We start from the raw sequence: 25,765 nt of genomic DNA, 5'->3' as shown, positions 1-25,765 counted from the left end.
TTGCCCAGCCCCCACCCCCAGCCCCTGCACTCTCTGGACTTGGGCAGACTCCTGGGTTTGTGTGCCCCCGGGCCCCACACCCCAATCCACCCCAGCCACTGACTCAGAGCCCACAAGAGCACAGGGACCCAGGGAGATCCAGCCACCATGTCCCAGCACCCTGGGCTCAGAGGGGGACTGACACTCCCTTGGGTGCACAGCAGTCAGGGGAGGGGGCTGAGGACACTGCAGCGGCACCTCAGGACACCATCAACTGCCAGCTGTCCTGCCCCAACCCCAGGCTGCAGGGTCCCCACCATCCACCCAGCGGCCTCTCCAGGACGTCAATTGGGAGGATGCCATTCCCAGCTCCCAGGCCTGGCAGGTGTCCCTGCAGATCAGAGGGGTCCTGCCCATGCGGTGGGGGGGGGCCCTGGGTGGTGGGCAGGCTAGAGGTGGGGGGAAGTTTAAAACAATTTTTATTAATATATAAATAGAGACTTGGGTCTCACTAAGTGGCGCGACTGGTCTTGAACTTTGGCCTCAAGTGATCCTCCTGCCTCAGCCTCCCAAAGTGCTAGGATTACACAGCCCTCGCCCCTCGGGTCCCTCCTGCCCTTGTGGGAGTTGCCAGTCCTCCTATCCTCCCAGTACAAAGCTGGCTTCCACTTCTGCGGGGGCTACCACATCAGCGAGGACTGGGTGGTCACCACTGCCCACTAGGGGTCGGGTGAGGCTTGAGCTTGAGAAGTTGGGGCCCACCAGGTGTCAGGGAATGACACTCATCCCCCTTCCCAACCCCAACTACACCCTGCAACCAACAAGAAAAGGGTCGGAAATGAACTGCAGGCTGGGGAACCAGCACCCACATCCCCCGGCCACAGGCAGAGCCGCCTCTGCAGGAGACGCCCACCCTGGGCCGTGCACCCCACCTCCACCTTCGCAGGCCACCCGGATGGCAGCTTGGGGAAACCTGAGAGGTCCTGTGCCCTCACTGTGCAGGTGGGGAAACTGAGACCCTGAGAAAGGGATGCCCTGAGATCACCATGAGATTCAGTGGCCAAGCGGGGCTCACCCCGACTGGCTCACTTCCCAGGCACCCCCACGAGCCCAGGTACCGTCTGCCACCCTCACTCTCCAGGAATAGCCACCCTGTGGTGGCCGGGACCGTGTGGTGGCCGGGGCATCTGACCTTGGCTCTCACCCGGAGGCCATCTAGGTGCTGAGGATGGCTGACGCAAGACCACACAGGCAAGCAGAGGAGGTGGCTCATGACACCATGATGGGACACACCCGTCTCTGGGAGAGGAGGTGAGTGGGCACAAGGGCCCCTGCCCAGCTGGCCCAGGCCTTGCCCTGCACCCTCGGCTGCCACGGCCCATGGGCACCTGCCTCTCCCACCTTTTTCCTTCCCAACTAGTAAAGCTCCTGAAAGCACCCTGACAGGTGTCTTCGATGATAAAGTTTTGCTCATTGTAGAAAAACGTGGAAAGATAATAATTAAAAATCACCACGTGCCACGGGCTATTCTCCATCCATCTCCATAGACTCACCTGTCCAGTCCCATTCCTGTTTCTTTCTCAATGTACCCCAGCACTCTCCAGTCCACTAATGGAGGCCTGGGCTCCCCACTCCTCTCTGCCCTCCTTCCCTAGGCCTTCCATGGGCCAGGGCTCAGGCTTCCTGAACCAGGCAGGCGAGGCCGCCTGGGGACTTCCTCCTCTCCCCAGCCATCGGAGCTGGAAGCGTCAGTTCATGGGATGAATGGCGCCCTGGCACGGATGAAAGCCACTTCGCCCAGCTCCCTCCAGGAGTGTGCATGGCGGAGCTGGGGCTACCAAGTGAACCCAGGCCTGAGGACCCTGGCACAGCCCCTGCACCCATGCTCGCCATTTCTCTGCACCCTTCCCTGGACTCCACCAGGTTGGGGTCTCCCAGGCCCTGGCACCCAGTTCCGGCCTGGAGACACCTCCTCTTCTTCCTGCAGGGTGACTCGGACAGCCCTTGCCTGCCAGGATGGAGCCTGGACCCTGGAGGGCATCATGTCCTGGAGCAGCAGCAGCACCTCCCGTTGTCACCAGGTGTGGATGCCCACACCATGAAATTCATGCCTGGGAAGGTGTGGAGGCCGAGACCCCCCCTACCCCTCATCTGTGTAAAACACAAATAAAGCCACTGAGAGCAACTGCATACACCTTTACTTCTGTGTCCTCACCAAGGCGGGTGGGCTGAGCATGATGTGGCTGAGCTAGGGGGACAGATGCTGTCACGGGGACCTCTGCAGAGGTAAGATCAGGAGGGCTTGCGGATCACCCAGCACTACTCCCCTTCTTCATACAGATGGGGAAACCAAGGCCCACGTTCACATGCAGAACGGTCAGGGCTGGGAGCAGCACCAGGGGTTCCAGGCACCCTGGAGCTTCCATTTGGGCTGCAGCCTGCTGGGTGGGGGAGCCACGGAGGGGACACACTTGCCCAGGGCAAGGGTCTTCTCCAGGCCCCTCCCTCCCAACTCAGAGGCCAGGTCCACGTATAATTCCATGTGCGCTTCGGGAGTTCCGCAGGCTGGGATGAGATTCTTTTAAGCAGAGCTCTGGATGCAGCCCCCGGTGGTGCCCTCGGCTCACAGGAACCCATCCCCTTCTGCAGCTGTTCCTGCCCCAATCTGCCCTCGCTCCAGATGCCAGCTGTGGGCATGGGCAGGTGCTCACTGTAGCAGCTCCCTAGGGCTTGAGGGGGCCACGCCCAGGCTGTGCTTTCTGGGCCCCAGACCCTGCAGCTCCAAAACTGCCCCCTTTCTTGGGCCCAGGCTCTGCCCTGGCTCCCAGGGCCCTGTGGCCAGCTGCAGGCCTCACCCACCTGCAGGAGACACCCAGCCTTGGCGTTCCTTGGTTTTCTTCTGGAGACACCCACTCTTCATGCGCCCTCCCGGAAGATGCCACACATGGCCCTTGCCCTCGGGTGCCTTCCCCAGAACCGTCACCCACCCCGGGCTGCTCTCATCTGCCACCCTCAGGCAGCTGCTGTTCATTTTAAAAACTTTATTTAAATGGAGACTATTAGTCAAATGATTGGAAAACCAATAATGAAAAATAGTTCTTCAGGGTCTTCTCCTGGTAAGGCGGAGGACACACCAAACTCCACTGGCCCTATCAGGGGACATGGCACCCTTGTGGGGCCAGGCTCAGCCCTTGGGGCGGCACGAGGTCCTGCAGGCTGTCGGGCCCTCACACTCCAGCCCCCTGCCTGGTGACCTGCCCCGGGCCCGTGGTGCATGCTGGGGAAGGCCACTGGGCTTCGGCTCCTGAGGACGCACGGCCCCACACCCTGCCCGGCCATAAATATATACAGATTCCTGGGCATCCAGGGCACCAGGACCTAGGCAGAGCTGGGGTCCTGTCCCTAAGCCGGTGGCACAGCGACTCTCGAGATGGGAGCCAGGGAGCTGGGACCACCGCGCCCCTCCCCTGCCTCCCTCCTGGGGTCACCACCCTCAGGCGGCTGCCAGCTGGCCTAGGACACGGCGGAACTGCTGCGTGCTGTGTCCCAGCTCCTTGACCCTCTCCACCATGTCCTGGGCAGCGGAAGGCGATGGGTACTGCAAGGCAGCGGCCTTGGTGGTGGCCACGATGCCACGCAGGAGGTCGCACAGCAAGTTGCTGTAGTGGGTCACCTGGCTGCGCACGTCAGCAGCCTTGGCCTGCCGTGACAGTGTGTCCCCGATGAACACCAGCTTGTGGGCGCTGAGGATGACGAACTTGCTGTGTGCCACAAAGATCTTGGGCGGCTGGTTGGTGGCCACGGCGGTGAAGAAGGCGTCCACGGCATTGGTCAGTGTGGTCAGGTTGGCCTCACACTGCTCCAGGTAGAAGAGCAGCAGCTGCCGGTCCGAGGGCCCCAGGCCTCCTGTTCGTCCCGGGGCCAGGGGTTGGGCTGGCGTCCAGTTGGCCAGGTCGTGGTCTATGGGCCGCGACACCTCCTGTTCCAGTCGTTCAAACTGCTTCAGCTGGGGCAGGAAGGAAGCAGGAGCAGGGTTAGGCTCTCGGGTGAGTTGGAACCACAGGCCAAGACCTGGGCACCCTGGGCTGGGCTTCTCTAAAAGGGCTGCTACTCAGAGTGCATGGGACAGTGGGGAAATGGGCAGTCTCCTCTCCCGGGGACAGGCCCAGGAACCACGGCAGGCCTTCTGGAGGTTGTTCAGTTACCTTTCCACCAATCTCAAAAGGTCAGACTCCGTGCCCTGAACATTTTTGAAATGACAAGATGGACAACAGAAAAGTGGCTGCTTGGGGTCGGGGAGTCACCGTCCTGGCTTGGGTACTGTCCCACGTGACTTGAGATGTGCCACTGGGGAAACTGGCTGAAACGCACTGGAGACCCCTCGGCCCTATCTTTGCAACTTCCTGTGAATCTATAAATATTTCAAACTGGAAAGTTAAAAAACTTTTCTCCTTAGTTCAAAAGTAACATACACATTATGAAAAGATTCAAATATATCAAACAGAAAAAAGGAAGATGTCACCTGTAATCCAATGCCCCTAAATAGAACCTCATCTTCCAGAACCACACGCAAGTTAACACTTCCACTCCCGTGCCTAGGAGTCAGCTGAAGGGGACGATGTGTCCTCACTAGAGCCGCTCTGGCCCTGGAAGTGACCAGCCACACCCAGACTCAGGACAGGTAAGCTCTGTCCCACCCTAGGCGCAAAGATCCAAGCCACAATGAGCAAAACCAATAGGAAACCGCCCCTTCCTAACACTTAGAACCTCGCACTGTCCCCCTTAGGCAGCCACTTGGTGAAATCCTTCATCTCTCCATTCTCTTAGCCAGTGAGATACATACTCCGCTTTTTTTCTTTGAAAAGCTCTGGTGAGGCAGGGTGAGGTGGCTCATGCCTGTGATCCCAGCACTTTGGGAGGCTGAGGCAGGTGAATCACTTGAGTCTGGGAAGTCGAGGCTGCAGTGAGCCCTGACAGAGCACAGGCAACAAGCTCTGTGGGTTTTTTCTTTTTTCTTCAATACTATTTTTATTTTTATAAAGAACGAGTCTTGCTCTGTCACCCAGGCTAATCCTTTTTTTTTTTTTTTTTTGAGATGGAGTCTTGCCCTATCGCCCAGGCTGAAGTGAAGTGGCACAATCTCGGCTCGCTGCAACCTCCGCCTCCTGGGTTCAAGCGATTCTCCTGCCTCAGCTGGGATTACAGGCCTGCGCCACCACCCCTGGCTAATTTTTGTATTTTTGGTAAAGATGGGGTTTCACCACGTTGGCCAGGCTGGTCTCAAACTCCTGACCTCAGATGATCCTCCCGCCTCTGCCTCCCAAAGTGATGGGATTACAGGCGTGAGCCACTGCACCTAGCCCTTTTTATTCTTTGACAACTCTTAATAGTTATATAATATCCTACTGCACAAATGTCCATACTTTATTGAACCAATACTCTCCTATTAGACACTTTGTGAGTGGAGATTTGAGATTCTTCACCGATACAAAAATGGGGCAACAGATGTTCTCATCACTAAGTCTTCATGGGCTTGCATTTAACATGGATTTATGTCCTTGGCCTTGGAATTCTACATCTTTAGAGTTCTTCACATATATTCTTGCCCTTTAATCCAGCTTCTAGCAACTTATCTAAGTAATTCATCAGATATGTGTAAAGACTTGTATTCATCACAGCGTTGTTCACAAAAGTAAAACTCTGGGAACAGCGTTAAGTGTCCAACAGCAGAGGACTGGTGAAGTCAGCACTGGAGGCACACGGAAGAAGGATAAAGTACATGACCACTTCTGAAAACACGGCGATCCCACAGAGTTCTCTCTCTATAGACAGAGATATAGACCTATATATTGTTGATATTTCAGGAGTTCTGGCTCGAATCCGACCTCAGGTGATCCCCCCCGGCACCAGGAGGTTTTAAAAATTTTTTTTTTTTTTTTGAGACGGAACCACCTATCCCCAATCTCGGCTCACTGCAAGCTCCACCTCCTGGGTTCAAATGATTCTCCTGCCTCAGCCTCCCAAGTAGTTGGGACTATAGGCGTGTGCCACCATGCCGGCTAATTTTTGTATTTTTAGTAGAGATGGAGTTTTGCCATGTTGGCCAGGCTGGTCTCAAACTCGTGACCTCAAGTGATCTGCCTGCCTTGGCCTCCCACAGTGCTGGGATTACAGGTGTGAGCCACTGTGCCTGGCCACAATTTGTATTAATATATAGAGACTTGGGTCTCATTATGTGGCCTGGCTGGTCTCAAACCCTTGGCCTCAAGTGATCCTCCTGCCTCAGCCTCCTAAAGTGTTAGGACTACAGGTGTGACATTTGTTCTTTTCTTGGGTGTTCTCTTTAGTAGATTTAACGGGGGTACAGGTGCGGTTTTGTTATGTGGGTACACTGTACCCATTAGGTAATTTCTCAGCCCCCACCCCCTCCCACCCTGCCACCGTTCTGAGATGTCAATGTCTAGCCTCTCCTGAGTGTCTCTACGGGCCAGTTACTTCCCGGGCATCTTCCACTTTTCAGTGATTCTCACCGAGCTCTCATGAGGCGGCTGCAGCCTCAGTGCTGTGCGTCAAGGGTCTCAGGCCCCTGCCTCTGCCACCTCCTTGGTGCCCAGAAGGTGGGCGAGGGAGATTTGACGGGTGACATTTTTATGTTCACTTCGTGCTATCCTGTATTTTCACTTTTAAAATTATCTTCATAATCAGAATAAAGCTCCCTTAGTGTTTTTTTACATACCTCTTTCCTACCCTCAGGAAATGATTCAAAATATGAGGAAAATTCATTAATATGTCTGCATATAAACATAGCAGTATATTTATAATAAGGGGCCAGATGTGGTGGCTCACACTGTAATCCCAGCACTTTGGGAAGCCAAGGCAGGTGGATTGTTGAGCCCAGGTGTTTGAGACCAGCCTGGGCAATGCGGTGAAACCTTTGTCTCTATAAAAATCAGCCAGGTGTGGTGGCAGGTGCCTGTAATCCCAACTACTGGGGAGGCTGAGGCAGGAGAATCGCTTGAGCCCAGAAGGTTGAGGCTGCAGTGAGTCGAGATCACACCACTATACTCTAGCCTGTGTGACAAAACAAGACTCTGTATCAAAAAAATAAAATAATACTAAGGAAGTGTGGGTATAATACAAACATTCAACAGATGCTATGTGGTCTTTGAAAGAATCCACAAAGAATGCTTAATGCCATGGCAGATGCTGGGACAGAAGAGTCGAATGGCCACAGGACACCATCCCGGACATGCAGGGAGCAGCTTGGAGGAAGGAGCAGGGCAGAGCCAGCCCCGTGCTGAGCCTATGGCAGCTGTGAGGGATCTATTTTCTGCTCTCACCCTACTCTCTAACTCCCTAAATGTCTCCAACAATTACTCTTGAAAACTTTAAAATAAACCAAGTGAAAAGATGAAGATGGTCAAGGAGGCAGGGGGGTGGCGGGCCGGTCCCAGCTCTGAGCACTGTCAGACAACGGAGAAGCTGGGGACCTGGGGTCGGCCCTGTGGGGCAAGAGCTGGGGGCTCAGGGGGTCAGTGGGCAAGGCTGGGCCTTGCTCTGCTCCGGGGCCTCACCTGCTGCAGCTCCAGCTGGCTCTTGCCCTGCCGCGTGATGCTGCCCTTTTCCAGCAGCTCCTTCTGGGTCTTCTCAAACTCCTCCTTCCCCTGGAGGGGAGAGACAGGGGCTGCGCTGAGGCCAGTTCTCTTCTGAGCCAGAAGCGCAGGCCAGCCCTGTGGGGGCGCAGTGAGCTGAGTGGCCACCAGGTGGTGCTGTGCACGCATGCACACACACGCACACATGCACATGCGGACACACACACAGACTGGCACGTGCAGGGGCAGACACACACACACACACACGCGGACACACAGACTGGCACGTGCAGGGGCAGACACACACACATACACACACACAAACCCCCCCAGGCTGGTACATGTGGGGACACAGCCCCCCCAGGCTGGCACATGTGGGGACACAGCCCCCCCAGGCTGGCACATGCGGGGACAACCCCGTCCCCCCAGGGTGGCCCATGTGGGGACACAGCACCACATACACATACCCAGGCTGGCACATGCAGGGACACACAGAGAAGGTGGCTTCCTAGGAAGCAGCCCTGGCAGCCCCTTTCACCGCCTGCCAGCCCAGGAAGAGACTGGGCAGAGGGTGGGGCACCCGCAGAAAGGCCGCAAGCTCCACCCTGCCTTCCCAGGCTCCCACACCAGGAATCAAACCCAATCCCTCCCCCTTGGCCTAAAGGCCTGGCCACCTGGTCCCTGCCCCTGGATGCCTCTCTGGCCCAGCTCAGCCTGGAATGTTCCTCACTGGGACTCCCACCCGGTTGGCACCCAGGCCTCTGCTCCAGGGCCCAGCCTGAGAGGAGCAGTCCTAGTCATCTCCCACCGCCTCCTGCTGCTCCCCCACGCTCAGAGCATCTTTGTGTGTGTGCACATTTCTGAAGGTCTGTCTCTCCCCAAAGAAGAGAGTCACTCCTGCCGGTCACCAGAGATACCAGCCCGAGGGACTCAACGAAGGACTCGATGACATGGCCACCCCAGCACATGTGGCCAATGTGGGGTGAGAAGGTCAAAGTGAGAGGAGGGTGCAGGGCCTTGCCAGGGACCAGGCCCCGCTGACAACAAATCTCCCCCTAAGCACAGGAGCCCAGCATGGCAGCAGAGGAGCCGGGGCTGGGCAGGCGGCACCCACCTGCAGGTGGACGTAGTCATAGTCCTCCATCCAGCCCCCCTCGCTGTTCTCGTACTGCCCATCTGGCGAGTCCTGGGAGGTGAACTTAGGGGGTGAGGGCAAGGGCCGTGACTGGATGCTGCTGGTCTTGTCAGTGGGGTTGGGGTGCAGGGTGCCACCCCCCTCAGGCCCCGGGGCAGGGGCCTTGGTCCGTCTGAAGAGCAGCGAGGCATTGCCGTGCAGGAAGGAGGCCAGCTGCTTGGCGTCCTCGGGCACAGCCCGCGAGCAGGCCACCAGCCGGTCCAGGTCCTCAGGGGTGGCTCCAGAGCCTCCCCGGCCAGCGTCGAGGGCTTGACCATGTGCCACCAGCGTCTGGTGCACGTCCTCCATCTTCTGCAGTTGCCGGCTAAGCTTGGCATGCAGGGCACGGTCAGATGTGTGGGCAGCATTGCCCACGGCGCTCCGGGCAAACTCCAACAGCTCGTGGACGGCACTCTGGACAGCGGCCACAGCAGCCTGCAGGTCCAGCACCAGTGGCTCCTGTGGCTCAGACGGGCTACGCCAGCTCCCAGTCCCACCGGCGCTGCCTGCCAGGTCCAGAAGGTGGGCAACGGTGGCGCTCACACCCTGCTGCAGCCGTGCCAGGGCCTCCACGGCAACTTCCAGCTCCAGAGGTTCCCGGCCCGGCCCTGCCACCTCCAAAGAGGACGCGGACTGGCTGCTGCGTGTGCTGCCGGTGCTGGAGGCCGACAGGCGCTTGCCTTCCGCCGGGGCTTCACGTTCAGCTGGGGGAGGCACCGCATACACACCATTGTCGACCACGCCACCATCAGCCACCTCAGGAGGAAGCACCCGTTCACGGGGCACATCGTACAGGGTGCCTGGGCCAGGCCGCCGCAAGCCAGGGGGCACGTCGTAGAGGTCGGGAGCTGGGGGCGGCACGTCATACACATCCTCAGCCGGCGGGGAGTCTGGAGGGGGTGCAGCCAGGACCAGTGGGGTGCGGGCCGGGTCAAAGGGCTTGGCCTTGGTGAAGGCGGGGGGCACGTCGTAGGTCTCCTCACGCAGCAGTGGGCCGTCGGGCACATCCTTGCTCACCGATGGAGGAACGTCGTAGACCTGGGGGACAAACGGCAGTCAAGGCTGTCCATCCATCCATCTGCCCGCCCCAGGGACTGAGGGCAGCACCCAGCCACACACACACACACATACAGACACACACACGCGCACGTGTGTGCGCACACACACAGAGGCGCGCACACACACAGGCACACATACAAACGCGGAGGCACGCACACACAGGCACACACACACGTACACAGACGCACACACACAGGCACACACACACACACACGCAGCCCCAGCGCACACATCCTTCACGATTCCTATCCATGACAGTTCTGGGATAAGCTGGCTCTGGAGCCAGGTGCCCACCCCTGTGCCTGAAGGTGGGAGAGCTTCCTCCCAAAGAATTGCACGTGTTGATTCACATAATTGGGTCACTGCAGACACTCACTGAAAGGTTAGCTATGATATTGCCACTGCCACCACCATCATACAATGATTTCATCACCATCACCGCCGCCGCCACCTCATCACCACCATCACTGTTACCACCCAGCACCACCACCACGTGTGAACTTTCTACTCTGCAGCAGGTGTGCGACTGAGCTCTGTGTGTATTATCAGGGGACCAAATTCTGGTTTGCCCGGGACAGTGCTGGTTTGTCCCTGACGCCCCCACATAATTACTGGTCCCCCCTTCACTCTTGAAGTATCCCGGGTGAGATGACACACCCCATGGTCACCTTGCGGATACCCTCTCGGGAGCTCGTGGAGAAGGCCTTGCAACAGGCAGTTCTGCAGACGCAGAACCTGAGGCTCAGACGACAGCTTGGTTTCCTCATCTGTCAACCATCCAGAACCTGGGTCTGGAGCCAGTCTCTTCCTGCCCACCACCCCTAGCCCTGCAGACAATGGTCAGCACCCCAGTGCACACATCCAGACTCCCCACAGCCTCAGCCTGGCCCTGGCATTGCCCTGGCATTTGCTCACCGCGTGGTGGCTGGACGGTGGCAGGCCCTTCTCCACGCTGGGGGGCACGTCGTACACCTCCAGCAACGGGTCTCGGCCATTGGGACCCTTGACAGCCATGGGGGGTGTGTCATACACCTGGGGGCAGAAACAATGCAGGGTTAACGGCGCCAGGGCCACTTGGGGGAATGGCAAAGGTGGGAACCCTGCAGCACCGCCCCCAGGCCTGGCCGGAGCTGAGAAGATGCAGCTCCTGCCCCAGGGCCTAGCCGCCCTGCCCTCCCCGCGCTGCACACCCGACACCTACCTCCTGGCCATACTGGCTGGGAAGCAGCCCCCGAACTGGGGGCACATCATAGATGTCCTGTGGCCCTGGGGCCAGCAGGTGTCGCGGGATGTCGTATTCATCCTGCTCCGGCTGGGCGGCCTCGTATACATAGCCCTGCCCCACGCGGGTGGGCACCACCACCTGGGGGCAGAGAGCCGACTTCACTGCTGCCCTCGAACCGGCCCTCAGGGAGGCTCCACTCACACCTGGGAGCCACGTCCTTTTGGGAGGTGGACAGGGCACACCAGGTGGAAGGGATGGGGCTCCCCAAGGATGCCAGTTCTCACTCCCTCTGCACCATCTGACCCTCTTCTAGCAGAACGCAGTGCCAGCTACAGCAAGAACACTGGGTTTTATCCTGGGCCAGGACACCAACATCTCTACAGCCGGTTGACCCAGAAGGCTCCACAGAGGAGCATGGGTGTGAGCTGATGACACTGGTGGGGTGAGGTGCTAAGGCCCTGGCTCTGGAGGGCACTACCCACAGGCAAGGAACCCCCCGTGACTGGGGCACCTAGCCCCGCAGGACGAGAGGCCACGTTGGAGGCCTCGGAGCCTGCTGCCCACACCACTTAGCTATAGCCTCCTTAGAAGGGTTGACCCAGCAGGGGACTGCGTCCAGCCCAGGACCGGACAGAGCCTAGCACCCCCTGCCCCACAGCGCAGCACGGGGAGACTCTGGAGGACAGAGCCAGAGGGGCAGGTCGGGTGTGTGCTGGGGGGCGCAGGAGCTGGGACCAAGGCCCCCTCCCTGTTGCGCCTACCCCGGGGGGAGCTGCATGCAGCGGGGAAGATCCCCAGTGACCTGAAAGGATGAGGCTTAGTGGGGGAGGCAAGTCCAAGGCCAGCCCTCCCCTCCCCAGGTGCTTTTACTGTGACCCAGAGCCCAGGGCGGCCAAGGCCCGCACAGTGCAGAGGCAGGCAGCACAAGGGCCTGCCCAGGGCCACAGTGCCCCTCACCAGCACCAGCCTGAAGCGGGTAGGGGCCATGCCAGGCAGCCTCCTTCCCCGAAGGCTCCCTGCCTTGGGGAGGACAAGGCCTCCCTGGTGGGATTCTGCAGCCCCCGGGCACACTGCGCCCACACGCCTCCACCACCAGGCTCCCTGTTTAGCTCTCTCCACTGAAAGACCTTTTGTTCCCTCATCAAAGGGGATGTCTGGGACAGGGTTGACTCAGGGCCTCCCTGCACATCCCCCAGGGCAGCAGCGCCAAAGCAGCCCCTCCCCCGGGCCCAGTGCCCCTGAACCCCTAGAGGCCCTCCCAATGCAGGCAGGCAGCCAGCCCTGCTCGCTGAGGGTGCCGTGAGGGGGGCGCTGGGCATGGGGGCGACAGAGGCGCCCAGCGCCCCCCAGCAGCCCCAGGCCTGGCACAGCCCCCGGCAGCACAGCAGAGCTGGGCCCACTGGGTCTCCAGCACGCCTGGTAGCAGAGCCCTGCAGGCTGGGGGCCTCCGTGGGGTGTCCCCGCCCCCTTCCAGTTCGTCTGGGAGTGGATTTGGCAGCCGCCACTCCAGACTCATCTCCCTCCACGCGCCCCAGACTTGAGTCTCCTCCAGAACTATTTTTAGATGCAGGGACCTGCCAACAGCGGGGCAGGCGGGGCGGAGGGACGTGGCAGGTTGGCTGGGTCTCGAGGCACGGCCCGAGGCTTCTCCAGGCCTCCCAGCCTCCCAAAGGCAGGTGGGGACCCAGCCTCAAGGCTCAGCCAGGACCCAGCACCAGCAGGAGGGATGAGCATCCTCCAAGAGCACCCCGCTGGTGGCTGTCCCAACCTCACGCGGTGAGGCCCGGGGTGCAGCTGGACCCAGTCCTGCCTCCCCAGGCAAATGGCCGCCTGCCACTCTTGGAGCTGAGTCGGGTGGCAGTAGGCAGCCACAGTAACCAAATGTTTCTGTTAGAAAAACAGAGCAACACAGCCACCAGGGGGAAAAGCTCGTTAGGGGAATGACTCAGTCCCACTGCTAATCACAGGCCACCCTGATGCACACCTGAGACCCCACTAGCAGGCCGTGGAGGTCCCACGGGGGTTAGGGGAACACAGCCAGAGCCCAGGAGGAGGGGACAGAGGCACAGACACTGACATAAGACCCACACGGTCTCTGACACACATGCCTCACACAATGCAGAGAAAACAAAGCACAGGCCCACTGCCAGGTGCACGCACAGAACCCAGGCAGCCCCAGGGCCAGGGTGCTGCCCCTCTCCTCCCCTACGATCAGGCATCAAGTGGGGGGACAAGTGAACTCAGGAATACATCCCAGCCTCCCAGACAGGGCCCCAGAGGCAGGCATCAGGTCGGAGGAAGGGGACAAGGTGGGCCCCCGCCCTGGAGCTCAGTGGCTGGTCTCCCCCTTCTGCAAAATGGGTGTTGCCCCTGACATGGGCTGGCTCCCGGCTCTGGCACTCCTAGGTCCCAATCCAGGAGCCTCGTTTCCTCCTCGGGAAATGGAGCACCACAGGAGCACTGTGACCACGGCCACCAGGACACACCCAAGCATGAGGGGCTCACCCGACCTGGGTCAGGGTGGCCTGAGGGGCCAGCACCACAGCCCGCTCCCCTCCCTCCCCAGCTCCAGGCACCCCGGCCTGAGGTCCCAGCACAGGGGAGCCTGGGGCAAGATGAAGCTTCTAGGGCGAGGAGGGTAAAACGGAGGCCCAACAGGACCACGTGCATGCCTGACCTCACACCACGGCTGTCTCCTTGGGCACTGACCAGGGGCACTACCTGAGTGACCTCCCTCCCACAGACGCCTTCCCCTGGGGGTCCCACCTGCCCATGAAAGAGCCTCTGCCCTCAGATTCCTACAGCCCACACCTGGCCCAAAGAGTTTTGGTGCCAGTGTGGCCCTCACCTCTCCCCCAGCCATACAGGCCACCAGGCTCCCACCTTAGCACCCGCTGGACCCTGTTCCAGGCCCCAGGATTCTGACTCTCCTGGCCACCACCCTTGTCACTCACCCTTTTGGCTTCTTGACAGCCAGTGTCCCTCCCGCCCACACGCAGTCCTGGCAAGGGCTCCTCCTCAGCCCAGCCAACCAATACCCTGGAATTGGGAGACTCAGTTTCCCAGGCATTTGAGGGGCAGGCCTGAGGCTTAGAGGGGAGGACCTGGAGGTTCAGACACAGATGTCCCGCAGCCAGGTGTTACCGCCGTGCCACCGTAATGAAGACACGAGCAATCGGAAACTGCCCAGGGCCCGCCCCAGCAGAGGGGGCAACCCAGCGAAGTCCAAGGTGGCTCAGGGACAAGCTTTAAGAACGCAACAAAATGCTTCTGATATCTCATGTTGGATTTACAACTTTGAAATGCAAAACTACATGTACAAATCTGTGAAACACAGGGCAGATGCTAGATAAAATATGCCAGAATTTCCCAGTGATTACCTCGATTGGAAAATTTCATCTCCAGACTTTTCCATACATTATGCATTTTCTACAGCAAAAAAGCATTGCTTTTGTGATCATAAAATACAAGCAGACACAATCAAGACTGGGGGAGGTTTCCTGGGGGAGAGCAGCCAGGCCCAGGACGCAGGGCTCTCCTTCCGGGGCCATCAGCCAGGTCAGGGCCCTTGGGGCACATCTCTGGGCAGCTCTACCAGTGGGCATAGGCAGAGAAGGACCCAGATGGTTGAGCCCCTGATGCAATTGAGAGCAGGCCCTTTGCTGGAGAGGGAAACAGAACAGCTGCCAAAACACAGCCTCGAGGCCAGGCTCTGTCTAGGGGTCTCGATGCTGCTCCCCAGCCAACAGGGCTTCCAGCCACACCAGGACAAGCTTCGCTGCAAAGGCGGGAGAGGAGGGGAGGGGGTGTGCCTGACCTTGGGGCGTGTGCAGTGTGGACTGTGTGCGCATGTGCATACGCACGTGCATTTGTACGTTTGTGGGATACTGGTGGGTGCACACGCTTTGCATGTGTGGACGTACACGTGTCTGTGTGTGGAGTGTGTAGGCATGTGTGTTTATACATATGGGGTTTGAGTGTGCGCATGTTCATGCATATGATATGCGCATGTGTGGGCATATACGTGTGTCCATTTATGGGGTATGGGATGCAGATATGTGCATGTATTCATGCACATTCATGTAGCGCATGTGTGTGTTCATGCATATGGTATGTGCATGGGTGTTTGTACCTGTGGGGTACAGATATCACGCACATGTGTTCATCTGTGTGAGGTGTGGGTACACGTGGACCGTGGCCTGAGGCTCCCCCACAGGACACTGCTCCCTGCCGCCTCCCCAGGGGATAACAGGACCCTGCTCCTCTTGCTCAAGCCGGTTTGGGAGCAGCCCCACCCAGGCAGCCCCAGGCCAGCCAGGTTCGCCTCTGACCAGACGGCTGAAGGAGCAGGTAGAGCAGGAAGTGGAAGCCAGTGACCCAGGTTCCCCTGGTGGCCAGGCTTGGTGGCCCATGTCCATGGAGTCCCCCACCTGCCAATGACCTCCGGCCACGCCTCCTGGGTACCAGGCCACCCATGGGTGGAGTTGGGGTAACTCCCTGCTGACTCGCTGCCCAGCTGGCACCAATGAGGTCTCCACCTCAGCCCTGGGCTGAGTGTCCAGTACTGACTCCTTCCTACAGGCAGGTGAGCTTGGGAGGCAGGGGCCCTGTGGACTTGGGGAGCGGGCTCAGGGTCTGGAGGCCAGAGGTCTTGTCCCCAGGCCCGGCATCCCGACGGCAAGAGCCCAGGAGGCTCTCAGTACAGCCCTCCTCTAGCAATCTCAGGGGCAGCATCCTCCCAGGAGTCACATCCAGATCACCATACGCACCCGCTGGCCCCTAGCATGTCCCACAAGTGGAGAGGGGTTGGCCTGTGGAGGCAGGGACGGCCAGAAGATGTGCTGGAACCCCATCTGGAGGCTGATACGGAAACTCAGACGGCACAGGAGAGCCTGAGCATGAAGTGGCTGGCCTCTCCCTCGCGGGGGCCCAGCAACTGCTGACCCCATGTGCCAAGCCCCGCCTGCCCGCTGGAACGCCTCAACAGGCTGCTCCCTGTGGTGACACCACCACTTGGGTCGGCTTGGCTGAGGCCAGCGGAGCATCTCCCCTCTGGGTCCATTCACATCCACCTTCCCCGGACAAATGAACACTCCCCAAACACTCACTTCCCGCTTTGACCCCAGACCAAACACACAGCCACTCCTGGAGTGCCGGTGACTGAGGGTGGCTGGGCCCTTCTGTGCCCACAAATCAGGGCTGGGCTATACCTGTGGAGCTGCACGACTGTGCCAGGACAGCCTTACCTTTGCCGGGGGCTTCGTGCCCTCCCAGCTGCGTGTGTCCATGGACGGGGGGACCTGGTAGATGTCATGCCCCATCCCAGCAGAAGGTGGCACCTGGTAAATATCCTGGGCGGGGCCTCCAGGCCCTGGGGGCACCTGGTACAGGTCTGTGGCCGGGCTGGGAAACGGGTGATGGGGCGTCTGCTTCGAGAAGGTGGATGTCTGCTTGGCTGGGGGCGACTGGAACTGAGGACTGGGACCCGGGACTTGGTAGAGGCCTTGCTGAGCCTTGCTGGGAGTGGGCACCAGGTAGACGCTGTCGGGCTGGGGCTGGTAGGTGTTGGGGAGCATGGGCGTGTACTGGGAGGCCGGAGGCGCTGGGGCATGGAGGCCAGGCTGAGGCTGGGCCGGGGTGGCGGGGGGGCCGGGGCCAGGCCCTGCTGGCTTCTTATCATACATGCCCACCAAGATCTTGAGGCGGTTCCCAGGCACGATGCCCTGGCGCCCGTGCAGCGAGCAGAGCCACCAGCCGTCCAGGCCCTGCGTGTCCTGCTCCAGCACCGTCATGATGTCGCCCTTGCGGAAGGAGAGCTCATCCGGGGACTCGGCCACGTTGTCATAGAGGGCTTTGGCCAGCACGTTCTGGGGAGAGAGGACACAGGTGTGAGACAGGAGGATGTGCATGGGGCATCGGGGGCTTCCCAGCTCCTGCCCTGCTCTGGGGAGGTGCCCAGCTTTGACACTGGGAACTCAGTGGAGTTTGGTGACATCATTGTGCCTTTGCCTCCACTGTCCCCACCTGTTCCCCAGCAGAAAGGCCCAGCTGATCCTGGCCTTTCTTTCAACTGCACCTGTACAGCACCTCAAAATCCTCTTGACCACTGTCACCACCAAAACTCCAGGGATGACCCTCAAGATACCCCTAAAAGCCCCAACCAAGGCCACTCTGCTACCTGGACCAACACAAGGAGAGCGGGAGTAATCACGACAATGCTGCCAAGTTAAAACAAATAGCAAATGGTTCTCTCTTGAGATGCACGAAAATAATCTGACAAAAAGGACAGCTTCTTAGGATAAAAAAAATGAACAAAAATGAGACGGAGCTTCCTTAACAAAGTCCATCTACCCAAAATCCAAAAAGTCAGTAATTAATTTAGAAACTTCAAACACCTTCCCCAAGGCTGGGAAGGAAACAGGAGGCACACCCTCCCTGTCCTGGCCCCGTCGCCCTCAGCAAACCCTTGCAGAGCAGGGCACGTGCTCCATGTGGCCCAGGAGCCAACCAGTCTGAGAGGGACTTGGAGGAGGCTGTGGGATCAGAGGCATGAGTGCCATGGCGAGCGCAGGCACAGAGCCTCGCTGGGACACTAGAGCCCAGGCAGGGAGGCCTCGAAGTTTCCCACCACACTCATGCGTCCTCGCCCCTGCTGCTGCTGCCCCATCGAGGTGCCAGGCACAGGATGGGCCCAGAGAGACAGAGGGTCCCTGGCTGGAGGGTGTGGTCGGTTGCAGCAGAAGGCAGGTGTGAGGGAGGCACGGGGTGAGACAAGGCCAGAGCTGTGGCCCCTCCTAGGGCGGCAGAAGGCTGCATGGGTTCCACAGGGGCCCCAGACTTCACACACAGGGAAGCCGGGTGTGAGAACAGTGCCAGGCCAGCTGGACAGTGACCGGCACTGGGCTCCAGCCACCCACCAGCCTGGCCTCAGGTCTGGGCTGCCCTGCAAGGTCCCTCCTCGGAGTCTCCTGGGGTCTTAGATGTGCAGCCTGGTCGAGACTCTGACTCGGAAATGGGACCTGGGTTCTGGCCAGCCAGTAGCTGTGTGACCATCCCCACTTGGGCCCAAGTACCACTTTCTGGACTCCATCTGCAAGGAGTGAAACAAGGAAGAAAGGGCCACACCCCTTTGGGCAGAAACAGGAAGCAGGAGCCTGTGCCTTGGGGCAGAGGAGTGGGTGTGAGGTCTCTTTCAAGTCCCTAGGGCCCACCCTCCTCCCCTATACCAGCAGGGGCTGGACAGTGCCCCTCTGAGCTCCATCTACCTGGCCGGCATCAGAGGGCGATGGCATACCAGGCAGTGGCCTGGGTAGGCAGTAGTTGCCCCAGATCCCAGGATCAGACATTCAGACCCCACGGCTCATTTGCCCTGGGTGGACATCATCAGCTAGGAGCCCATTTTTTCCAGTCCCTAAAAGGGCCAGAGGCTGCAGTGTGGGGAGCCAGGAGGAGCAAGGGCCAAGGGAGGGGCCAGGGGGCAGCTAGGAGAGGGCAGGCCCAGGTGGAGTCATATTGGAGCCAAGGTGAGCATAAGGGCAGAGGCTCTGGATGGCTGCAACACTGTCCACACCACAATTACAACAGACGAAGGCACTCAAGTGAAAAGCACGCCTCAAGAAAATGTCCTGTGAAACATAAAGACAGGAGAGGGTCAGGACGACACCAGAGATGACTGAGACAATGGAGACACTTTCTCTTCCTGTTTTTCAGGAATGAGTGCTTCTTGCTTTGGGGCTGCAAAACTACACAAAAAGAAAAAAAAAAGAAAACGGTGGACTATGTCCCAGGCTCTGAGGCAGGACAGGACAGGCACTGCGGCGGGTCTAGGGGCCAGAGCCCCACAGAGGAGCGGGAGGGCGGGGGCTGTCCTGCAGCCCACCCGGGCTCAGGGCCCCCATCCCAGGCGGCCAGCAAGACAAGCATTTCCCAAATATGGTCTGCAGCCTGCCTCTGGGAATCACAGCCCATCAGGGGGCGGGCCACCCTTCCCTAGTGACCCTACACACCACAGAGCTGCCCCTCCGGGTCCCCCAGCCCCTGCCCTGGTGACCACAGGAAGTGCCAGCAGAGTGAGTCACAGGAAAATTCCCCTCCAGCCAAGTCAGAGAAGGTGGGGGTTTAGACAGAGGGGACCGCCCCGCGAAGGCCCCTCACCTCCTAGGAGGATGGCCCAGGAAAGGCTGGCAGAGGCCCCTCCAGGCAGGGCCAGGCACTCAGGGAAGCTGAGGGAGCACAGGCAGGGAGGCCGGAGGCTCTGTGGAGGGAAAGACCCGGCAGGGTAGGAAAGCCCGGCCCAGGTGAGCGGCTGGGGCCTCTGGCCTCACAGCCCAACCCTCCCGGCATGAGCTCACTGATCGGCCGCAGCCCAGTCTGGGGCCGCTGAAGCCAGGCTGGGAAGCATCTCACAGGCTGGGCACGTGGCACCAGGCGCCTGGCACCAGGAGCTTCCCCGCCTGCGTCAGCTGCTGTGCCCCCGCCCAGCCTGAGCTCTGGACGCTGCTGGTACACAACCGACCACTCCAGCTGGCCAGGGCTCCGCCTCTCTGGGCCTCTGTTCTGTTCACTAAGGACACGCACTCCTTCTTCCTCACTGGGCAGACTCAGACCTGGGCCCGGCTGTGGGACTTTGGGCAAATTCCTTAGCCTCTCTGAGCACCTAGATCCTCTCTGCTGGATGACAGCCCTCATTTCATGGGATTGTTCTTTTTTTTTTTTTTTTTTGAGACTGGGTTCTGCTCTATTGCCCAGTAGTGCAATCATGGCTCTCACTGCAACAACCTCCCAGGCTCAAGTGATCCTCCCACCTCAGCCACCTCCCACCTTAGCCTCCCAAATAGCTAGGACTACAGGCACACACCACCACGCCCAGCTAATTTTGTGTAGAGATGGGGTCTCCTTATGTTGCCCAGGGTGGTCTCAAACTCTTGGGCTCAAGTGATCCTCCAGCTTCAGACTCAAAAAGTGCTGGGATTACAGGCGTGAGCTACTATGCCTGACGCGCATTGTTCTTTTAACAAAAGATTCGCCTGGCCCCTGCTTTGGCTGGGCTCCGCAGAGATAGCGCAGGCCTAGTGGACAAGGCCTCTGTCTGAACCGGGCCTATACTGTAGTGGGACAGAAAGACACCAAACAATTTGCTTTCATGGGGAAGAAAGTGGGGTGCCAAAAATAATGTGGGAGAAGGCCTTTGCATACAGGGTCAGAGACAGCCTCCCCAAAGAGATGACAGTCTACAGGATTCCTGTCTGAGAAGCGCATGGGGCAGAGGAAGGGCCTCAGCCAGGGGGCTGGAGCAGGGAGGCAGGCTGTGACTCTGGAGCAGCAGAAGGACTCACGCCGCAGACTCCATGGATGATGCGCGCACAGCTCACTGAATGTCATCCACACAACCAGCTTCCCAAGGCCAGATAAGCCCAGACGAGCAAAGCACTCACCACCCCAAGTATTCCTGCTCTGGACATGCTCGCAGGCCCCCCAGCAGCCTCCCCCAGAACCCCTGCCATGATCCAAACTGGAGGAGGGGCCAGCCTCCCCAAGCCTCCTCTCCTGGCCTCCCGCACTGCTGGGCCTAGGGCATGACCCAAGCTGGGCCAGTCAGGTGCTCTTGCCCAAGTTTTCAAGGGACACAACTGTGACCTCAGAAGGGGTGCAAAGCCAGTCCAGGTGCACACTGTCAGCCACCTGTGTCCAAGGCACAGTGAAGGCTGTTGCCTCACTAATTCTCTGGTACCTCACTCCTGCCGCACCCTACTGCCACTTCAGAACATGCTAGACTATCATCCCCTCCAGGAAGGCTCCTCCTGGGACACCTCCTCCCCTCTGCCCCCACCTCACAGTACTGCCCAGCATGTCTTGATATAGCCCAATTCACACCCCTGGACCCCAGGCACCCAGGACAGGAGGACAAGTCTACCTCCTTACAAGGGTAACTCCAGGGCATGTGCACCAGAGGAACCCAGGAAGGCCCTTGGGGGCTTGCTCATTCCAGAGGGCAGGGCCAGAGGAGGAGAGCCCCAGCCTGATGCCAGCACTCCCCAAACAATATCCCAGCTGTTGCACATGGGACTGACAGGACTGCCCCACAGGCTCTGCCTGGCTCTGAGAGTGGCCCTCATTGTGTCCCCGGGGCCTGCCTGGGCACCATATCCACCCGGGCTGGACAGGCAGGCCCTGAGAAGCAGAGCGGCTGGGACCAGGGCTGCAGGTGCCACACGTCAGGGAGAGCTACAGCCGTCGGACTGGTGTTGAGGTCTCCTCATTGGCTCTGCCAGCTGCCTTGGGAGCCCTGGATGTGCTGTGGCTGTCCCCAAACTCCTTCTCTGGGTTGGGCGGAAGCTGGTGTCGGGGAGTGGTAAGGGGAGATGCTGCTGCTCCAAGGAGCCTTCCCTGGTTGCCTGAAGGGACAACCCAGGAGTTCTCAGGAGCAGGGCCAGCCCAAGCCAACTGCAGAGAACACTGAAGGTATCACTGCTGACCAAAACCCTCTCTGCCAGGCTTGGCTCACATCTGGCCTGCACCCTTTCACCCAGCAAATGTGACCTCAGCACCCACAAGCCAGCACAAGGTGGGAGCTGGGAGAAAATGGCAAGAACTCCTGGTCTCTGCCCAAGACCCCAGGGTTGGGGGCAGACAAGGAAATGCCTAATAGTGCCACACTTGTCACTAAGTTCACAACAATAAGAACAGCACAGTTCCTCCCTGCTGGAGGCAGAGCTCTTTCCCACACAGCCACCAGCTCATTTAACCCTCAGAACAACCCCATAAGACACGATTACCTCCATCTTACTAGACAGGAAAACCAAGGCTCAGAAGCTCCCTGACAGCCCAGGGTCACTGAGTCCAGAAGCAGCAGAGGCCGACCCCAGGCTGAGACACAGTGGAGCTGGGTGGCTCCACTTTATCTCCACCCAGGGGTCATGCCTGGGTTCGTGGAAACCACGAGAGGAAATGTCACAGGCCTTTCCCACCCCTCCTGTCCACGCCCCGAACACACACATGCACCCGCCCCAGCACAGAGCCTCGCACATAGCAGGCACTTGGGAAACACTGACTTCTTTCATACCCAGAACCGTCGCAAACTTGGGCCAAGTTTATTTCTGGGGCATTCTATTTGCTTGTCCCAAAGAGCCTCCGTGGTCAACAGATGCAGGCCCAATAAGCGTGCGCCCGACTGGCCATCCGCACCCGGGACCCGCCTGGAGGGATCCTGATCACCCCACTTGGTCCTGGCCTCAGGCTCTGAGGGGCACCTCCTCTTCCCTCCCCCATATCCCCATCCTGGGTGGAACTCCAGGACCTGCCAGCCTTAGTGGCATCTTCCCCTAATACTCCCACAGACAACTGGGTGGCCAGGGTCTGGGCTCAAGTCCTGGGTGCCCAGGTGGCAGGCAGCAAGTGTGTGGGCAGACTACATAGCCTGTTCGCAGGGTCCACGTTCCAGAGCCACCCCAGGGGAGCATGGCTCCTATCCTGTCAGCCTTAGGAGGGTGTGAATCGTCGGAGAGGATGAGGCAGGGAAGGCGTGCGGGCCCTCAGCCCCACGAGTGACACTCAGCAGCAGGAGGTTTTAAAAAGCCACCCGTGGGGTGGCCACTGCCAAAGGCTCCCCGACACAAGCACAGAGCACAGCCTGCCCTTGGCTGCAACACCTCAGCAGATGCCTTTATGCCCAGGGCCAGCTATGGGCTGGAAGCACGCCCCAGTCCCCACTCCAGCCAGGGCATCCCAGGCACTGTCCCTAAGAGGCTGGGCAGAGGAGGTGGCATGGGGAGGGCCCTCCTGCTTCAGGACATGGAACCTGCAACCCAAAACACCCCGCGGACAGTGGGGACGGCTGGCAGGCCCCAGGCCTGTACCCCTGCAGGCAGGATCAGCGGGGTTCACTCAAGCGGACCTGCTGGAGCTCATGCTTGTGATCCGGGGTTTTGGCAGAGAGCTCAGTGTGAGGGTGACCCCTGACTTCAGGGACAGCACCAGGCCCAGAATAGGGGTAGCCCCCACCTCCAACCCCAACTGTGTCATCAAGGAGGCTAGACCCACCCTCCACCCTACTTCTGCCCCAGGCTAGAACCTAGAGGTGGGAGGAAGTCAGAGAAGCAAGACACAGGTGGAGCCAGGGCCTCTCCTGTGCTCGGAGGGCCAGGAAGGGCCTGACAGAGGGCAGAGCCCCATCCTCTTACAGGGAGACTACCCTGCAGCCCCTTATCTGGGGGCCGAGGAAGAGGCTTGCCCAGTGTCTTTGCTGAAGAAACTTCCCTGTCACCCAACCCCATGCCCCACACTTCAACTCTGACTCCAATACTGCCTCCTCCAAGAAGGCCCCCTGGAGCGCACCTCCCCTGCTGGTTGGTTCTAGCTGACCAGTTGGTTCAGCTGGCTGTGAGCTCCTGGGGGCAAGGGAAGGAGTTGTGCAGGCTCAGAAGAAAAGGGTGGTAGGACCTCCTAAAGGGACAGCAGATGCCAGGAGAGGGCCACAAAGGCACAGCCTTGGAACCAGAGGGTTCCTACCAAGTTGACAACTCCAAAAGAGCATGGTGGTCCCCCAAGGACCAAAGCTCGCCCAATCCCAGACTGGGAATTCGGAGGCCATATGTGGTGCTGCACTGGGGGCCATGCCAGGAGACGAGGTTCTGGATCCAGTTCTGAGGACAACTGACTGTCTCTCTGTACCTCAGTGTCCCCATCTGCATGCACCATCTGTATAATGGGAAAGGGGTTTGAGGAGCTGTCTCAGGGCCCTTCCTGCACAGACAGGAGGCCCTAGTGGCACTGTCCTTATTTCCATCCCTCGCCGAGACCTGGGGCCATGGTACCAGTCCACAGTGCTCACCCTCCTGCTCAGACAAACAGTAACGCGAAGAGGCTCCAAACCTCCTGCCCCAGCCCAAGGTGACTTTCCTGGCAGAACCTGGGACTGCCCTGCCCTGCTCTGCCTCCACCCAGCTCCTGGGCAAGCAGTGCCAGGAGGAAGTGTCAGCAGCTCCTCCCCAAAGCTCCTTTCCCCACAGCCCCACCACCCCCGTACCTGGGCCCCGATTCTCCAGGTACCCCGACACCTGCTCTCACAGGCCGGCCAGCCCCCACCACCCAACTCAGCACCGAAGGAAAGGAATGGGCACAAGAGGGGGCGTGCCCCGGCCCAGGGCGATGGGAAACATCTCACTAGCAAAGAAGAGATCAACCCATGGTCATTCTGAGAAGCTGACCAAAGCTGGGGCGGGCCCCGGGCCCCGGGAGGGGTGTGGGAAAGGAAACCAGGGACTCTCAGGAGGGAACGGGAGCCTTGTGGTGGAAAAGGAGCTGCTGTCCCCGATCTGAAACTCGAAACCCCAACATCTTCCAGGCCTTAAGCCCCTCACCCCGCACCCCTAGGCAAATCTCAGCTTTCCCAACTCCCTCACCTCGGCCCAGCGATCAGCCTCTCGGACCCTCGAGAGGCAGCCCCGCCCCTGCTCTAGCTCTGCGGGTCCCCCAACCACGGACTCCAAAGCCTTCATGTCCACACTGCAGAATCCGGCCTGGCCCCCTCCCGCGACATTCGTGTGCGGCTAGGACTCCTGTGGCCAGGACCCGGCTTCCACAGGCGCTCGGCGTGCGGGGCTGCAAAGCCCGCGGCGCGCCCGCCCCCACCCCCCACTCCGCTCCCGGAACCCGGCGCCGGCGGCCGGAGTGAATCATTAACCAGAGCCGGGTGCTCCGGCAGCGCAGCCTTCCCCGCTGGCGCCACGCACTTGCCCGCCCGGCCTCGGTCCCCTGGAGCTCCTCCCTCTCCGGGAGCGGTGGGCAGTCCCCATGCCACACCAGCCGGACCATCCGCCCGAGGCTCAACGGCCCCTCCTCGCAGCCGAGGAAACTGAGGCTCCGGAGGCAGAGCGCAGAGGCCCAAGGTGACACAGCAGGCGGCCGACGGCCGGGGATCTCGGGCCCCGCCAGCCACTTTCCCGACACAGGAACTCTCCTGCCGGCTGCAGGCCCCCGCGCCCGGCCCCGCCAACGCCCCCGAGGCGCACAGGCTCCGGAGCCCCCGCGGTTCCTGCCTCCCGGCTTCCCGGCCAGGGCAGAAGGAGGTCCCGGGGCCGCGGACCCTGGCCAGCGGTTCCCAGGCCCCGTAGGTCCGGCAGGAAATGCCGCTCGCTTAACCCCTTCCAGCCCGCGCCCGCCCCGCAGGCGGCAGGGCTGCCGCCTCGAAGCCCGGACGCGGCCCGGCCCCGCCTGGCGCCCTCACCAGGTGGTTCATGGTGTCCGGCGGGCCTGGGGCCCTGGCTCCCGCGGGGGCGCACACCGAGCTGCCCGGGCCGCCTGCCCTCTGGGCTCCGAGTGCGCGGTAGCCGCCCCGGTGCCGCCGCGCAGCTGCCGCCTCGGCCACCCAGAGCCGGTCCAGCCGCACTCCGCCCGCCGCCGCGGCCCAGCCGGCCCAGCCCGATCCCAGCATGCCCGGCCGCGCGCGCCCATTGGCCGCCACCGCTCTCCATGCAAATAAGCCGCCTGTCGGGGGCGCGGGCGCGCAGACAGAAGCCCGCCCAGTAGGGGCCGCCCCCCCGCCCCGCCCCCCACCTCCCACCCCGAGGCTCCAGGCCCCTTCCCGAGGCCAGGCTTCCAGCCTAGGGCGCAGGACACCGCTTTCCAACAAATGCACGTCCCCGCCTTCCACCCAGGCGAGAACGCACCGAAGGCCTACGCAAACGCCTCCACTTCTGGGAAGGCTGCCCGGTTTGCCTTCCTACTCCAGAGGCGAGA

General features: G+C 60.3%; 1 protein-coding gene and 1 long non-coding RNA gene across 6 annotated transcripts in view; one reads left to right on the top strand and one right to left on the bottom strand.

Moving 5' to 3' along the window:
- Window positions 1–365: 365 nt before the first annotated feature.
- Window positions 366–2,258, top strand: LOC116470815 (uncharacterized). Its single transcript, XR_004248666.2, has 5 exons — window positions 366–385; window positions 477–709; window positions 805–981; window positions 1,076–1,290; window positions 1,967–2,258. It is a non-coding gene; the product is annotated as an uncharacterized LOC116470815 (long non-coding RNA).
- A 747-nt stretch (window positions 2,259–3,005) lies between these two features.
- BCAR1 (BCAR1 scaffold protein, Cas family member) overlaps window positions 3,006–25,765 on the bottom strand; it is a 39,195-nt gene continuing 16,435 nt past the window's right edge. For 2 of the 5 annotated variants that reach the window (XM_032156411.2, XM_032156413.2), the window contains exons 2-7: window positions 16,276–16,896; window positions 11,006–11,167; window positions 10,720–10,836; window positions 8,686–9,783; window positions 7,554–7,643; window positions 3,006–3,985 (exon numbers count right to left, since the gene is read on the bottom strand). In XM_032156411.2, coding sequence (XP_032012302.1) covers window positions 3,473–3,985; window positions 7,554–7,643; window positions 8,686–9,783; window positions 10,720–10,836; window positions 11,006–11,167; window positions 16,276–16,896 — 2,601 coding nt within the window. In that variant the 3' untranslated portion in view covers window positions 3,006–3,472. The other 3 variants (XM_032156410.2, XM_058440489.1, XM_058440488.1) reach the window with 3 other exon arrangements.

Source organism: Hylobates moloch, unplaced genomic scaffold, assembly GCF_009828535.3.
Source record: "Hylobates moloch isolate HMO894 unplaced genomic scaffold, HMol_V3 SCAFFOLD_6, whole genome shotgun sequence".
NCBI lineage: Eukaryota > Metazoa > Chordata > Mammalia > Primates > Hylobatidae > Hylobates > Hylobates moloch.
This window is presented reverse-complemented; position numbering and strand designations above follow the sequence as displayed.